This window comes from Capra hircus, chromosome 25 (genome assembly GCF_001704415.2).
Source record: "Capra hircus breed San Clemente chromosome 25, ASM170441v1, whole genome shotgun sequence".
Classification (NCBI taxonomy): domain Eukaryota; kingdom Metazoa; phylum Chordata; class Mammalia; order Artiodactyla; family Bovidae; genus Capra; species Capra hircus.
In genome coordinates this window covers 954,101-971,064 of record NC_030832.1, presented here as the reverse complement: position 1 = coordinate 971,064, position 16,964 = coordinate 954,101, and the positions used below count along the sequence as shown (strand labels likewise).

Sequence of the window (16,964 nt, the reverse complement as noted above, 5' to 3'; positions counted from 1 at the left end):
TTGTCCAGGCAACAGGCTGGGTACCAAGCCCAACTCAGGGCCTCAGTTTCCCCAGGAAGGCATAACCCTTAGACCCTTCCCTCCACTGACATTTCCTGGGGACGGAGTGATGGTCCCATTGGCACCAGCCCCTTCAGTGTCTCCCAACTTGTCCTGAGGCTGAAGTCAGGCCCTCCTGGGTCATAGTCCGCCCTGCTGCCCTCCTCCGGCACCTTGGGCCTTTGCTTTCCTCATTTGTCAAACAGAAATAGCAGCAGAGGAGCCCAGCCCTCAGCAGGGGCCGGGGGCCGTCCTAGAGAGGAGGAGCAAGTACTGGTTGAGTTAGCGGCAGCTCCTCCATTCCAGGGGAGAGGAAGTGGGGGGCGTCACCGGGGGCCCTCCAGGGGCCTCGGGAGGGGCTCTTTCCTTTGGGGACTGCTTTGGCCTCAGCAGGTTGGAAGTGTAAGCTCGTCCTCCTGTGACCCCACAGCAGGCAGAGGGCAGGGAGGGGGCCCCTGGCCCCAGCCTGTACCCCAGACCTCAGGCTGAAGGATCTACCTGGCCCCAGACCCCCAACAGTACTCTGAGCTCGAGGCACAGTGAGAGGGCAGCTCGGGGCATGCAGGGGCATCAGGGCGCAAGACACCCTGCCTGAGGGGGTCAGGGCTTGGTGAGGCCCCTGGAGAAGTGGGTTTACCCTCAGGGCTTGGGCTGGACAGGGTCTGGCAGGCAGCAGGAGGGGCTTTCCCTCCTTAGGGCCAGGAGAAAAGCACCAGGCTCTGGGTCGCCACTCTGATGGCTGCTGATGGGCAGGGACAGGGGGCCGCAGAGGTGAGGGTGGTCCTGTGAGGCCAGGGCACCACCATCATTATAAAAAGGTATTGATTTGGCTGCACCAGGTCTTAGTTGGCACATGCGAGATCTTCCATCTTCCTTGCGCCATGTGGAATCTTTAAGTGCGGCATGCAAACTCTCAGTTGTAGCAAGTGGGATATCTAGTTTCCTGACCAGGGATCAAATCCAGGCTCCCTGCAAGGAGAGCTGGGAGTCTTGGCCACAGGAAGTCCCCTGCCATAGGTTTAATAAGGCATGAATCCCGCCCTCTGGGGTCAGTCCCTGAATTGCAGGCACAGCTCCTACGACTCTGACCCCCGCGCCAGTGGAAGGACTGTGGCAGGCAAAGTGGGGAGGGAGGTGGACCCCAGGGAACTTCTGGGCATATGGCCAAGGGGTTCAGCCAGGGTCCCTGCCTGCCCGGGGCTGGAGGACCCCGAGGGACTGCAGGAATCTGGCCTGGGTGCTGGTTCTGCCAGCAGAGGAGGAGGCTCCAGGTAGGTGAGGGTCCGGCCCAGGTGTGGCACCTGGCCTGGGGCACTTAGCAGAAGCCCATCGTGTGTATGTGTGGGGAGAGGGGGTCCTCCACCTGTGCAGGTGGGGCCTTAGGCCCGAGGTTTCCATGGGGCTGCAGGGGGCACAGAACAGCCCCCTAGTCAGGACGTGCGGGTGTCCGTGAGGCTGGGCCGATGGGCTGCAGGCTGGGAGTGGGCTGGGTGCCTGCTCCTCTGAACACACCCCTCTGCACGCGGGAGGTGGAGGCACTCGTACTGGCTCTGGGGGCCCCGGTTCTTCCCTCAGGTGAGAAAGACCACCTTGGGACGGGTCACCTGTAAGAGGCCCAGGGAGGAAGGACCCAGGCCTGGGCACTTCGACTATTTTTTGCTGCTCCCTTATTACTTTCTAAGTGTGTTTGTCAGTCAGTCGTGTCCAACTCTTTGCGACCTCATGGACTGTAGCCCGCCAGGCTCCTCTGTTCCAGAATTCTCCAGGCAAGAACACTGGAGTGGGCAGCCATTCCCTTCTCCAGGGGATCTTCCCGACCAAGGGATTGAACCTGGGTCTCCCACATTGCAGGCAGATTCTTTACCATCTGAACCACCCACTTTCCCAACTGATGCCTGAGATTTCGGGCCAGGTGGCAAAGCCCATGTGTCTGAGAACTTGGGGTGGAGGAGGCCCAGTGCTCCCGCCTCCCTGCCTGGCCCACAGCCTCCGCAGACGGGACCACGGTCGTCTGGAGGCCTCCAGATGAGCCTCCTGATTCGCTGGGGCAGGACACCCCCAGACTCAGCGCCAGTGTCACCTGGGGACAGACCTGGACCAGCACTCCTTGGGCCTCTCCCTGCTGGAGCTGGCTGAGACCGGTTCGAGCCAGCCCAAGTCAGTGTTCAGGCCCTCCAACCTGGCAACTCGTCGTCATGGCAACCCCAAGCGGGAGGCAGGGCCTGGTGCATGGTGGGAAGGCCTCGGGCCGCTGGGTCAGGCACAAGGGCGCGGTGCTGGCTCGGCAAGGAGAGTCCAGGGAGGTCAGGGGGCCCCAAGAACCGAGAGCCCAGCCAGAAGCCACAGGGGCTCCACGCACAGGGGTTCCTGGGGTAGCGGTGTCCAGCCTGTGCTGTGGTCGAGTTCTCAAGCCCCGACGTGCGTTCCTTGCTCGGCACCTGTGTAACAGGCTGCCCTGAGCCTGTCCTGGACACGCTGAGGACTCACGCGCACCTTAGCACCCTGGGATGGCGTCCCGGCTCCCTGGGGAGGGCCACCCTGGTGGTGGGAACAGCCCCACGTGGGGCGTACCTGCTCCAGCAGGGGAGACTCGGGGGACAGGGCCAGGGGTCAGCACTGGACACGGGCCGCCTGGGCTGCTGGCGCTCTGACCTCGAGATACACACTCGACCTTGGCTCTAGGGAATGTCACCCCCTGACACCTGCAGGTCGCTGCACCTCTGACGCTGGAGGCCGAGGGAGGAGGGGCCCGCCAGCCGGGCTCCTTGGGGGCAGGGCGGGAGAAAAGGACTCAAGCAGGCAGCAGTTATCAGAAACATTTTAATCAGAGGATTTTAGATACAGCCCACAGTTCCTTACACATTATGAGGCGCCTCATGCTGGGGACACACGCTCTTCCCTTACAGTAGAGACAGGGTGGTCACATTTCATAGTTCTTGTTACAAGATTCACATCTTTGTTAAGCCAAGGACTGTGGCACAAAAGTACATTTCATTAGCCAAAGTCACGACGATTTGCTAGAAACACTGATTACCTTAGAATGCTTTAAGTAGAAAATAGATTGAATTTCCGTATGTATTAACCATATACACGGGTAACTATTACGAAGAATAGTTCAGTCATTACAAAATAAGACGTTCTGTGAGAAGTTACAGATACACAGCCCGTGGACCCCCAAAGGCCCTCTGTGCCTACGTATGGGTGTCAGCAGCTCATGCGAGTCCAGCCCAGCGAGAGGTCGTGCCACTCGGGCCTTGGAGCCACGGCCCCCAGCTTCCAGCACAATCCTGTCACTGGGCGGTGGGACAGGTCGAGGTGATCAGTCCTCCTCGGGCTCCTGGAGCATCCGTCACCTGCTCCCAGCCTGTGGGTGGAGCCACAGGCACCAGTCTGCCAGTGAGGGTGAGGGTCCGCAGGGTGGGAGGGCAGCCCGACCCAGGCCTCGGCGGGACCTGGGGGCCAGGTCCTGCCTCTGTGGTTCTCGGGTCCAGGACCGGGCCCAAGCTCGCCTGCCTTGTCCCATCTCCATCTTCGGGACCCGAGTGGGCGGACACGCTTCTGACAGCATCCCGGAGCCTCCAGAGGAGCGGCCTCAGGTGCAGACGCTTCCGCAGCAGGGAGGGGCCTGTGGGGCGGCGGCTGCGCTTGCGGGGCAGGGGCGGGGGTGTGGGGCTCCGCTCACCGCGCAGGCCTCACTGCAGTCTGGGCCCCATCGTCCGGCCCGGCAGCCTTCAGCCACACGTTGGCACTGGGGGGGGAGCCGCCTGGACCATGGTCCTCCCGCCTGCCCGGCCTGGGTCAGCGTCTCCTGCTCCTGACGCCTGGGCCTGCAAGCTTGACAAGCGTCTGGATGCCAGTTCCAGCCTGACCAGACCTGACCCTCCGGCGCCCGCAGCCCCGAGCCTGACGTGGCAGGGAGAGAATGCCCAGCACTGTGAACAGAGGACGGGCTGGGGGCACACGGAGGCCACCTCCTCACTGTTAATGATGATAATGCAACGAACACCTTTATATAAACAGTTTATTTACTCTAAACAGCAACACAGACAAACGCCATATAAACACAAAGGAAGTGATGCGGAAACGCGACGCTGGCTGGCTGGCTGGCTGGGGCGCTGGGGCGCTGGGGGCGGGCGGCTCTGCTTTCTGGTGTCGGGCGGCCAGCGGGAGGCTAAGTGCAGCTCTGGGCGGCGTGGAGCATGCCTGCGTCCGCGAGCGAAGGGAACGCGCTCCTCGGGACTCATCCAAGTATAAAAGTTTATAATTTTACAGCAGTTGAAATACTGACATCAATATTAAAATAAAAGCAAGTTTTACATAACAATCAAAAATACAAAAGACTGAAGGAAGAGACCCTGTATGAAAAACTGGGCGATTCAGCGAGTCGAGACTGTACCAGTGGCGGAAATGGAAAATGGCGCCCGCCCACCCTCCCCAGGTGACCAGTAATTGTAGAGCAACGTTAGATTTGCAAAAATGTTGTAAACAAGTTCTTGCCAAACCAATCCCTTCCTTTTATGATGCCACAGGTCGCTGCTTATGAGGGAGCAAACTTCTTGGCTTGTGCTCGAACCCTTTTCTCATATTCCACTCTGTTTTGGCTGAGGAGGTCAAAAGAGAGACATGTTAGAAGGTGCAGCTGCCGCCCAAGCTGCTCCGGGAGCCTGCGGCAGCCTGTGGGCTCACCAGTCAGCAGGGAGCAGCAGCTCCTCTGTCTCTGAGGCAGCCTCCACCACCCTGGTCAGTGGAGGAGACAAAGCATCCGCACACCTGCCTCAAAACCAGACAAGCCCTGGGGGTCTGCCCCTGGCTCTCAGCGCTGCATGTGGGAAGCTTACGGCGGGAGGCTCCAGGGTGAGAACCACCACTGATGAAACGGGCGCTGTGCCCCACGGGGGAGACGACACTCACAATCGAGGCTCGTCAGGGATGCGCACACAGGTGTGTGAAAGAAAGGAAGCCAGGGCCCCTCCCTCAAGCTGTGCTCTCAACAAGCGTGACCCCTCAGCGAGCCGACCCCAGCCTGAGGCCCAGTGGTCACCTCCAGCCAGGCGTGGGGAGGCAAAAGCTGCCCCGCTGAGCCCCTGCCTGCACTGTCCCTACGGAACGACCGCAGCACCTGCAGCGGGACAGCTCGAGCCGAGAGCCAGGCAGAGCGACCAGAGCCTGCAGCAGACTGAGGGCGCCCCAGGGGACGCAGGCACGCGGGCCAGCACCGGCCACGCCACTGGGGAGGCCTCAGCGTGGACGCCGCGGAGTGGTGTCCCCACAGCACCCGGCCGCACACCACCACCAACACGGAAACCCAGGAAAACCGGCCTGAGGCACTGTTCCCCAAGCTCACGGGTACAGGAGACTCCCTGACTTAATGGGCCACGCTCCTGTTGCAGGGATCAGCTGCGGTGCGTACCCACTGGCCCTACCTACTAAGGGTGCAGAACTCAGCACCCAGCAGCCAACTCGGGGTCAGGCAGAAGTCACTGTACACCCAACCCGGCAGTGAGAACGTGCTCGCTATAACCATGAGTGATGCTCCCAACAGGGGCCAAAGGAGGCAGGGGGACTGAAGGCTGGAGGCGAGCAGGCCGGGGCTCAGGGACTGGACCTCTGCCCTGCTGGTGGGCACCGTGCTGCCCTTGGCCAGTACTGGGCCCAGCCTGGGGATGTGAGCCATTCTGGGGAAGTAACTTGGTGCTTCTCTTGGGGGACTCGGGCAGCTGGGGTGCTGGCCGCTCAGCGGGGCCTGAGGACAGCCCCAGCCTCGGCTTCGCCCCCTCCCCATGCTCTCCAGGAAGGACAGGCCCTGGGTGCCAGGCCATCACGGCACCAGGGCTCCGTTCCCCAGCCCCCTCAGGGAAGGGTGGGGCCAGGGTGTCAGAGCCCCCAGCCTGGGAAGGACAAGAGCGCCAGGTGTTAACGGCTGCTTCCCAACTCCATCACCCCAGCCTCCTCCCTTAGCGCCAACCCTTAGGCCCCGAGGGACACGCAGCAAAGGGCTGGGCATGAAGCAGATGCCTGACTTCGTACCCTACTGCTGCCCCGCCCCGTGGAGAAGCACCAAGCCCCAGCGGGACAGGGAAGAGGGGCTGGGAGACCAGGGGCGGCAGCAAGACCAAGGCGGGAGGCTGGGGTCCCTGGTTGAGTGGGCCACCGGTCACCCCTCCTCCAGGGCCCACACCCAGAGGAACGTTCCCATTGAGCTGGATCAGGGCTCAGACAAAGTGGTCAGCCCCCGAGTGCCGCCTCCTGACACCCCATCACCCGCTCCCCCGCCCACCAGGGGTGGCCTAGACTGGCCTTCAGGGAGGCCAACGAGAGGGCGCAGAGAGTGAGTGGGTCACTACTGACCAGTAGATCGTGTAGGCCTCTGCTTGAGCTGGGTCTTGGATATTTGGTTCGTTTAGAAGTTCCTGTATTCCTAATAAGATCTGCACGAGAGAAAACACAGCGGTGGGAAGGGCAGGCTCTCTGGCCGTGGGCTGGGCCCACTGGGGGGGGTGGGGGTGGGCACGTACCTGCTTGATGGTGATGGCTGGCCGCCAGTCCTTGTCCTCCTCCAGGATGGACAGGCACACCGTGCCCGAGGGGTACACGTTTGGGTGGAACAGCGGCGGTTCAAACTTGCCTGGAGCACAGGGAGGGAGGAGACGTTTCTGGAGGCAGCTGTCCCCTGCACAGGGCCCACCGCTGCCCTGGCGCCCCTCCCCCACACCAGGCGGGAAAAACTAACCGGCCCCAGGGAGGCGGCGGGGGAAGCGAGCAGGCCACCGGACAGGCCCAGAAGGCAGGCCCTGCTGTGAGAGGGTGGGGTGGGGTGGCATCAGAGCACCATGCCCTGGGTGGGACCCCTGCCCCACGGCCTCCCAGTGGCCTGGCTCAGGAAGAAGGCAAGGAGTCCCTGCAGCGGGAGACGAGGGGCCTGGGGGGCACCGGGCAGAAACGCAGGGGCCCTTCCCCACCAGCGGCCATTTTCAAATTCATCCTGCTTCAAAACCAGAGGCTTTTAGGACCACAGGCTCTTTCTTCAAGAACAAAGAACATAGTTCGCGTTCTTTAAGGAAAAACATACACATACAAAATTGGAAAAGCCTGCCACCCTGAGCCCCACCACGGACCGTTCACTCACCTGCTGCTTTGGCCAGTTTTTCTCACCTGGACACTTTCCCCTCTGTCTAAACACGTCACACCCAGAAGAGGGCAGCAAGCGCAGCAGCGTGGTTGATGAATTACCAAAGGTGAGCACACCCACTTGTCCAACAGCTCTGGGAAACCTGCCCCCGCATGGGGCTCAGCCCACCCCACTACCACGCAGGCCTCGCTGGCAGGCCTGGGCGCTGGCCTACGAACCCCAGGGCACAGCTCAGCCACTATGAATGGAGCCACAAGGCCTCCTCAGCGTGAAACTGCCACTCGAGCAGATGCTGCTGGTTCGCACGGCGGCTGCATCAATTCACATGCTGCCAGTGGGTCTTCAGGCTCCCAGGCTTTCCAACCGTGCCAGCCCGGTGGTGCCCGCCAGCTATGGTGCTGACGTGCAGCCCGCCATGCCTGGTCAGGGCTGCTCCTCTGGGAAGCTCTTTCTTGATCTCTGGCACGTCGTTCTTGCTGGCTTGCAGACGCTCTTTGTACACAAACACGCAGGACACAGGCCCACTGTCAGGTATTTGTCCCCCACTTCGAGTCTGTCTCTTTGCTCCTTTAGTCGTACTTTTTGGTAGATGTTGCTTCCCATCTTTAACTGAACCTGAGGCAGCGATCTTGCTTCTCGTGCAAAGACGCTGGCCTAGCACCAGGACCCCAAGCCCCGCTGTGACCTTACCCCACCTCACGGGCATGGCTGACCCCAACTGAACACGGTCAGTGCCTCCCGTCTCCGGCACGTGTGGGCCCTCCTTCCCTCTGCACAGACTGACCTCTGCCCACTGTGCAGACTCAAGGGCTGCCCCAGGTCTCTCTGGCCTTCTGCTGGGCTCCTCAGGGAGCACCAGTCCAGGGACAGGCGTCACGTGCAGCCTCAGGAGGCCTGCCGAGCGCTCTCCAGGGAGCACTCAGGGCCGCTGGGCTGCCCCCTGCAGTGTCCATGAGGAGCTGGGTGCCCTCCCGGGCCACCGGCCAGCTGGAGAGCCTCTTCCAAGAAGGGCTATCCGAGCTGACGGCTGCTTGCTTCTCCTCACCAGCGTGCAGGGGCTCTGGCGAATGTGAGGAAAGAACCGACGACAGACACATCCATCCCTCCTCTTCACGCGCACTGCCCCGGGGGAGGGCACAATCCTGACTCCAGGGCCGCCCAGCTCATCGCTTTCCCCCTGGTATTTCCAGTTAAGGGCTCTCGTCCACCAACACGAGGGAGGCTGTCTCCCCAGCAGCTCTTCTTCCTTTGGGCGCCAGGATCCCCGGGAGTGCCCGTCCCTCTTCTCCCACCCGCCCCCCAACCCCAACCAATCATACTCGGCTGGCCTCTGCTCCGCAGGCCTGCGCCCCTGTCAGGGTGGGCTCCCACCTGACGAGCCCCGGCCTGGATCTCAGGACCCCCAGGCCCCAGCCAGAGTGCCAAGGCCGGGGCTATTCTCAGCACTTGCCTCCCCTGCGTTTCAGCCTAGGTGGCAGCCGACAGAAGTCTGCCTGATCACACTGGACCCGTGAGCAGAGCCGAGGGCAGGCGCAGCCCCCGCGCCCCCGGGCCGCACACGCGCTCGTCCTGCCAGGGCTTGAGGCGGCCCGGGTCCTTGCCGAGGCATCTTTTTTTGGCCACACTGCAGGGCTTGTGGGATCTTAGTCCGCCAACCAGGGACTGAACCCCTGCCTGCAGTGGTGAAAGCGTGGAGTCCTAACCGCTGGACCGCCAGGGAATTCCCTTTAAAATTATTTCCTATGTTTTTTTCCAGCAGTGAGGCCTTACATCTGTTGGATTTACCCAGTGGTATCTGATGCGTGTAGTATACTTTAGAAGATGCCATCTCTGGTAATCACAGGAAAATAGACTTTTGTGAACTGCTCTTTCATTCAGCAGCCTTAGACTTGGAATACTGGCTGTAGGCTTGTCCTCCAATTCCACGGGGGTTTCCTCTTCCGGTCTGGCTGGATCAGCTTGGAATTCCAACACAGGGTGGGACAAATGAAGAAAGCTGCTACAATTTATCTCTTTTCTTAAAGATGTTCTTTAAGGTAGTAACTATGTGGCAAAAAAATTGAAACAGCAAAGAACAACCCAAATGAAGTCAGTCTCCTGCCAAGGGGCTGACTGTCTTCAGAAATTCTCCCAGCCCTGCCTTTGTAACAGACAACACTCCTGAATCACCAAGCACCAGACTGAATGCCGACACAGTCTTGCCCGGCCCGCTGGGCATGAGCCAATGCGCTCAACGCACCAGCCACAGCGTTTGCTGGTTTCCCGCTGCCAAGAGGAGGGGCCTGGCCCTGCCGGAGCTCTGCGGACCTGCTTGTGGAGGTCTGCCTCAGCACCACCTTAGACACAGCCGGGCCTGCTGCTCCCGCGCCTTCTCTGGAGGCGCCAATGCGCCACCCACACAGGGTCGATACACAGCACCACCAGGTATTAAATCCCAACAGGCGACAAAACCCGAAGCAGTGGAGGCTCCAGACCGCGGCCCTTCCGCACACCTGCCTCCCTCCAGGGCTGGAAGATGGTGGCAGCTAGTCCCTGCAGGGCACCAAGGGTCCAGGGACCCCAGGGATGAGAGTCTGGTTCTGAGATCTGAGCCTGTTACATGCACTCCCGCCACTGGGGTGGAAACAGACTCACACCCACCGCCCACCTCAGGGAGCAGAGGCTCTAGCGGAGCCGCCAGGAGCAGATGGGAACACAAGCGTGGCTCCCCGGGCCCAGGCTCTCCAGGGGGACCTGGACCGCCCGCTGAACACGGCGGGAGCAGCTGACTCCTGAGGACCTCGTCCTACTTACATTTTGGCGGTGAGGATGGGTAATCGTCTTTGAACAGCATCCGTAGTTTAAACAAGCCTCCTTCCCATGGGGTCTGTTGGGCAATGAAACTGTGATCAGGAGTGCTGGTGGCCAGGCCCCAGAGGGGCAAGGGAGCCAGGGGCTCCGGAGCACCCCCAGGAGGAGGGCCCCGAGGCAGCTCCCCGGGACTCCTGGGGCCTCTATGGCCCCAAGGGGAGACGGAAAGGGCCTTCCCTGGGGAAGTACCTGGCCCTGGACCCACACCAGCAGGTGTGGTGAAGACTCACTGAGGGGGCTCCCTGGGAGGGACACTCTGTGAAGCCACCCCCAGACCACCCCACAGGCCCAGGCAGCCTCCCGGCTCCACAGCGCATCCCCCCACCGCCACTCCTGCTGCACCTTCGTGCCAACCACAGGGAGGGGTGCAGGGACGAAGCCCTGTCACCGCCTGGGCACCTCAGTGGTCTCCTTCCTTCCGCCCCCGAAGCCCACAAAAGCTTCCAACGTGCCAGTTCCAGCGTACCCAGCGGCGCTGTGGCGCCAAGTGAAGGACACCAGGCCGACAGAGGTTGCCTCTGCATCTAAGGATCTGCCAGGGTCCGAGGCTCAAAGCCCCTCCACCTCGGCCCTGGGAGCACCGCTTCAGCCTCAGCATGTCCGTCCCCCTCCACCCCTCCAGGGCTCCCCTGCTCCCAGACACAGGGCCCCACGGTGCACTCCCCACCTGCTGCAGCCCAGCTCCTCTCTGAAGTAAGACTGCCCAAGGGGCACGTGTCACCCTAACCTTGTCCCCTGGCCAGGGGACGGGACCAGGGCCTGCCTGGGTCCTTCTGAAGGGGCGGCCCCTCTTACCCCCTTCTTCCCAGGAATGGCGCACTCCCAATTCATGAGGTTCATCGTGCCATCAGGGTTCTTTGTTGGGACGGCCACGAAACCCTGCGAGGGAAGAGCATGAGCGCATTGGCACCGGGCACCGGGCCCGCCCCGGGACCAGCCCTCTAGCGCAGCCCAGGCCAAGCGAGGACCCGCAGGGAGCAGGCATTCCGGTCAGGGGACGCCGTCACCCTGCTGCATGCAGAAATAAAGCTTTCCTTACAAACGGGTGGTCTTTTCTCCAAGCTTTCCTCTCCTGGGCGAGTCTGCTGAGGGCGATCCCCGACATGTTCGCGTCCCTGGAAGAGCCGGGCAGAACGTGTGATGAGCAAAGGTATCTGCGTGCCCTCCGCCCCTCACCCCACGCCTGGCCCAGCCTGAGACTTGATTCTGAGGAGCAAGCAAATGAAGGCCCCCGGCCTCCTCACAGGCTCTCTGGGCATGCTTCCGCCTGGGGTCTGCATGGGGGTCGTGCCTCCTGGGGCGCCCCCCCGCGCCCAGTAGCAGCCCTGCCCTCTTTGTCCTGCAACTCTGGCTGGAGTGACAGGGACCGTGATATCACTAGGAGAGGCAGGAGCAAGACAGGGACATCCAGGGGGCCGGTCTGAGACCTGGGGGGCGGTCACTGGGCACAGGGATGTGAGGGTGCTGCCAGAATCCATGCTCGGGCCCAGCCAGGAGGGGAGCCTGTATTCTGGAAGGCAGCCCTGGGCAGAGAGCAGCTCAATCACACAAGGGGCAGGGGCCACACAAGCCCAGCCTCCAGCAAACTCCACCACCAGGCCGTCCACGGCCCTGCCACTTCCTCATCTGACACCCCACCCAAGGACCCGCCACCACGCCGCCTGTCCCCTGGACTTTGGGGAAGTCAGCAACAGGTACAGTGGGCCCTGTAGCCAGGCTGCTTGGGCCCCCAGTCACTTCTGAATGCCCTCCTCACCCCCACCTCTGGAACCCAGACCCTCAAGGCTGGGCCATCGGCACACAGATCCATCGCCTGATGCTGTTGGGTCACGTCCCAGGGCGGCTGACCCCGTGCGCCGACCAGACCAGGCACAGGCCCAGGTCAGAACCCCACTGCCCTCGCCGCCCTTCCGCCCACAGGAACCCGGCCCCAGAGGCCACAGAACCTTCTGGGGAATCTGACCCTAAGTGTGTTCGCTGGTCTTCAAGTCCATGGGAACATCAGAGAGTACTCCGAATCAAGTACCTCCACAAGCACGACTTTAACCATACTGAGGGGATGGTCTCCGAGCCGGGCACATCTGCTGGGGTGGCCAGCTCACCCTACCTCGCGCCTCTGGCAGGGGAGAGGCCCAGCAACTGGAGGCTCCTAGGACAACAAGCCGTGCCTTCCACAGCCACAAAACAAACTTCCGCCAAAGACAGAACAAGAAACCGCCCATACCTCCCAGTGGTGCTGGCCCTGCCCCAAAGCAGGGGACCAAGCCCAGGTCAGAGATGAGAAGGAAAGACCCAGAAGGTAACCTGCCCACTGGGGGCGAAGCCTCAAGTCAAACCAAGGGGTAGAAGGGCCGCTTTTCACCGAGGCCCCTGGCCCACCATCACTTGGCTCAGGCTGACCCCCAACTTCTCCAGCAAGCCAAATGGCGACCTTGTCCCAGCACTGGCTGCTGGTGGCCACTCTGGTGTGCCCACATCTGTGCAGGGGAGCGGGGTCAGGTCAGCAGGTCAACAGCAGAGCCAGGCCCTGGGCGGCTGCTTCTCTGGCTGCTTGTTCCCAGGCCCAGTGGCCTCAAAGAGCCAGAACTCTGTAGGGGTCTGGCTCTTGGACCACTCCCCAATAAGTAAGCATATGGGAGGCGGGGTTGGGATTGCCACCACAGACTCCAGCCTCACCCAGGAGCCCAGGGTCCAGGAAGTGGGGTGACTTACTGACAACACCAGACAACTGGGTGCCGTGAGTTGTCAAGAAACACGGAGACTTGTGTCAACACAAGGAAAAGTGAGCGTGAAACTCTAGCTCCTACGCAGGAGGCCTGGTGACAGGAGCTGCTGCCCAGCTCTGACCACTGAGGACACTCTTCAAAGGCTCTAACCCTGCCCAACCTCAAGATCAAGTCCCAAGCAAGAAGGCCTGCACCCCAAAGAGAATTTCTCTTTGCCACCCCCGACCCTCCAGTCCTGGCCCGCTCACCTCCTCCTCATCTGTGGACCTGATGGACAGGACCCTGTCTGGGGTCTCCTTCCCTACACGTGCACACCCATCTGGTATTTTCATTCATTCATGTGATATAAGTTGAAGACCACAAGTGCGGCTGCCCGAAGGCTGACGTGGGCGTGCTGGTGCCCCTGGGTCCTATTGGTGGTTGCTGGCCACTTGGGCACTGCCTGCAGCACCAGGCTATCCACAAACAGGACAGAGTGGGAGATGCTGGGGTCACTTCCCTCAGGCGGGGAGCCGGCAGAGCAGAGGGGAGCGCCGGGCACCTTTCAAGTCCATGGGAACACTGGTCCTCTTTAAGGTCCTCTCTGATTAGACATGAGGGCAGTAATCCTGAAGCCTGAAAACCCTTCACTTCACATGACCCTTCTAAACAGAACTTGCCCCTGCCTCATCACCAGGGCAGATGGGAACGCCTCTCCCTCCCCCGGTGGGGGCTTAGGGATGTGCGGAAATCCTACACGAGCCCCTCACGGGCCAGGACCACCTCTAAACTGTCCCACATGGGAGCTCAGCGGCAGAGACAAGCAGCCTGGCTCTCCGTGCACTGCGAAGTTCCTGCTGAGTCTGCGCTCAGCAAGGCTTCAAGACTGGTTCCTGGAGCCTGGGCAGCACATGGGGTTCTGGAATGGGCAAGCTGGCACTCGAGGGCTCTGGAGCGGCATGACTAGGCCAGGATGTAGAAAAGGCCGGCGGGGTGATCCTCAGTGCCGCATGCCTGCTGACCGCATGCCAGGACCCCGCCACAGGCCACCTCTTCTACTGACAAGGAACAAAGCCGCCTCAGCAGACCCTGTTGGGGCGCCAGCTGTGATTGTCTCAGGTGCAGAAAGTAATGGGAGGGGTGTCCCACAAGAGCTGCTGCAACCCCGTCCTTGGGGGTGAGAACCAAACTGGGCACCAGAAAGATAGATGCTGCAGCCAGGGCGGAGTCACAGGCGCACACCTGCACCAGCCCAGAGAGAGGCTGGCCTCTCGCTCCCCAGGAGAAAGCAGCCAATTTGCTACATTTTAATTACAACACGGAACCACTCCTTCAGCATCCCACTTAGAATCGAATCAGCTTTTCCCAACTGACAGGGAGGCACTTAAGGAGCTGTTAAGTGTGAGCAGTCTTCAGGGCAGCAAAATCACTAACAGGCAAAGATCGGATATCTATGACCTGCTAGAGACAGCCTGGAGCACACGATCCGGGTCTGGGGCAGACCCTTGAAGTCTGCAGCCACCCTTCTCCAGCGTGGGCTGTGCTCGAACCTACGCTTCTCAGATCAATCTCTGTGAAGCCACTTACTGGCTGCAGGTGAGGGCCAACGGCTTCCCTCTCCCCCTTCAACCTTCTCACCGGTAAAATGGGCGATAGCACTGTGAGCCCAGAGGTCGGCCCAGTATGAAACCGATAAAGGCTCGCGGCCCTTGGTGGGCTTTCCCACCCAAAGGTAAGCTAGCCAGGAGAAGGAAGGCACTGGCTTCACCTGCGCTCAGGAGATCCTCCAGCCCAGGGGCACTTCCCTGGTCTTTCCTGACACGCCTCCCAGGACGCCCAGCTGTTTCCAAAGCAAGCCCGGAACCCCCAGAGAGACTCACGTGCAGCACAATGCAGAATTCACCCCTAACCCACCCAAAATCAAGTCAGCACAAACGTGGGCTCCTTCTCCCCCTGCTGCTGGGCAGGTTCTCCGTCCAAAGGCAGAGTTTCCTTGGGAGCAAGAAACACAGAGGACCACGGGCTTAAGAGCAGACCAACGAAAGCCAACTCCGCAAACAGAGGAGAAACTGCGAACGGAGCTTGTTTTCAAATCGTACAAACCAAACCAGTTACTTCTGTGATTCAAGGACAGCTGCTGGCCGTTACCATCAGCGCAGCTAATCATTCCCTCGCCTTCCTCTTACTCGCGAAAACTATTAGTTCCAGCCGCCATGCAATTGGTATAAAGCGGTCTTGGGACGAGATCTCCCCGTCAAGGGAAGAGCGAACACTCGGTGGGTCCCCCGCAACGGCGAGCGGAGCTCGGAGGCGCAAGAGCTCTGGCTTGTTTTCGTTTCCAGGCATCACACGCCACCCCCAAATGCGCCGGCGCTCCTGCAGCGCGCGGCTTTGCACTCTTTGTGCAGCGCGTCCTCTACCAGGCTGGAACGCGCCACAGGTTCGCGCGCAGACCGTGACCCCGGAAACGCTCCGCCTGAGCGGAGGGCTTGGCGCTCCTGTCAGCGCGGCCCGAGCCGAGCGCGCCGTCGGCCGCCCCGGACGCGACTCGCCCCGAGCGCGCGCCCGGAGGAGAAGACGCCCCCACCTCGCGGGCCGAGGCCGCGGCGGGCCGGGGGCCGGGCCGCCCGAAGGGAGCCCGGCGGGCTGGCCCCCGCCGCGGCGTCAGCAGCCCGGGGCGGGCCGGTCCCCGGGAACGGGCCGGGCCGCGCGCGGAGGGCGCCTGCCCGGCCGGGCCCGCCGGCAGCGGAGTTTCGGGCCCCCGCGGCCCGGCGCCCGCCCCGCGGCGCTCACCTCGGGCGGCCCGGCCCGGCGAGCGAGGCGTACTAGGCGGCGGTGGCGGCGGCTGCGCTCCCTTTGTCTCGGGACTTCCCTCCCGAGCCCGCTCCGCGCGCAGCCCGAGCGCTCGAGGACCCCGGCGCGGGCGGGGCGGGGCGGGGCCTGCGGGGCCTGCCCGCCGCGCGCCTGCCTCGCACCCCGCCGCCGCCACCGCCAGCCCCGCGCCGCCCGCGCCGCCGAGCGCCGCCCGCTACCCGTGTCCCGCCGCCGCGCGCCCGCGCCCCGGGCCCCGCTCGGGAGCCCGGCCCGGAGGCGGCTTTCCAGTCAGGCGGCGCCATGGACACCTACGTCCTTAAAGGGGCCGCGTCCCGGGTGTGAGGGAGCGTCTGCAAACTCCCCTTCGCGGGGCACCGTTCCTCGCGAGGACCGGCCGGGTAGCGGCGGGGAAGCAGGGCGGCCGAGATCTCCCCGGGCTCTCCGGATGCCCCGCGGTCACCTCCCCGGGCAGCGGTCCCGGAGGTCTCCTCGAGGCTAGGGCCCGGGGCGGAGGAGCAACGACCACTGAGGCCTAGGGATCCCCCAAGCGTCGCAGCACGGTGACAATCCCTCGCCTAAGGCATGCTGTGAAACCCCTTGCGATTGGCCAACTCGGGGCCCTGGGCGGGGCATCCGTCTAATGTGCCCAATGAGCAGGCCCCGTACACAAGACCAAGTGCGGGCCCGACCGACGGGAGGAGAAGTGCAGACGCTCCCTAACCCAGGGGCTGGCCTGGGGGGAGGGGCGCCGGGTGGTCCGGGCGGGTGGGGGAGGAGCAGGGGCAGGGCTGGGCCCCTGTGGCTGGGGTCTCAGGTCCACCCCGAACCCACGCGCGAACGCCTGTCCTTCCCGGCCACGCTGGGCGCCTCCCCGTCGAGCGGCCCCCGACCCCCGTCCCCTGGCCCAGAGTGGGAAAGAGGGAGCGTTCCAAGGTCAGCCCCTCCGCCCGTGGGCTCTTTGGGGTCAAGTGGCGGGAGGTGACCGCCCCCCCACCCCGCCCCCCGGCTTGCATTCATTCACCCCTTCGCCCTGGGTCTCCTCCTTCCTCCGTTTCCTTCCATCCTCCCCACCCTCACCCCCGGCAGCCCCCTATTTGGCACTGTACTGAGACTATTGGCCTCCAGGGCAGACCGCCCCGCACCGCACCCCCCCGCCCCCGCAAGGCTAGTGTCCCAAGGCCCACGTCTGGGCCAGAGCTCTCAGCAGGTGTTCAGCGCTCCCAGCCCGTCTGTTACAGTGAGGATGGTCACTAGCCCTGAGAAGGCCCCGGGCTGGGCGTGGGGCCTTGGGGTGGGGGCGTCTCCTGAGGCTGGTAGCTCCGCTGGGCTGGGGAGGCAGACTGCCTAGGGTGTCTCTGGGTCAGCTGTGGCCCAGAGGGCCTGGTTATAGTGCCTGGGGTCCCGGGTAAGGGCCCAGACCCCCTGAG

At 62.7% G+C, this 16,964-nt stretch overlaps 1 protein-coding gene across 3 annotated transcripts; it reads right to left on the bottom strand.

Annotated features, from left to right (window-relative positions):
* On the bottom strand, positions 4,044 to 16,116 carry UBE2I (ubiquitin conjugating enzyme E2 I). Of its 3 annotated transcripts, none has more exons than XM_018040774.1 (7): positions 15,846 to 16,116; positions 11,058 to 11,133; positions 10,814 to 10,897; positions 9,962 to 10,034; positions 6,555 to 6,664; positions 6,388 to 6,467; positions 4,044 to 4,640 (listed from the first exon to the last, which is right to left on the bottom strand). In XM_018040774.1, the coding sequence occupies exons 2-7, from the start codon at positions 11,121 to 11,123 to the stop codon at positions 4,577 to 4,579; spliced, it is 477 nt and encodes a 158-aa protein (XP_017896263.1). In that variant the 5' UTR covers positions 11,124 to 11,133; positions 15,846 to 16,116; the 3' UTR covers positions 4,044 to 4,576. The 3 variants fall into 3 exon arrangements, with proteins under 3 accessions (XP_017896263.1, XP_017896261.1, XP_017896262.1); XM_018040772.1 differs by lacking the exon at positions 15,846 to 16,116 and adding an exon at positions 15,517 to 15,647; XM_018040773.1 differs by lacking the exon at positions 15,846 to 16,116 and adding an exon at positions 14,638 to 14,716.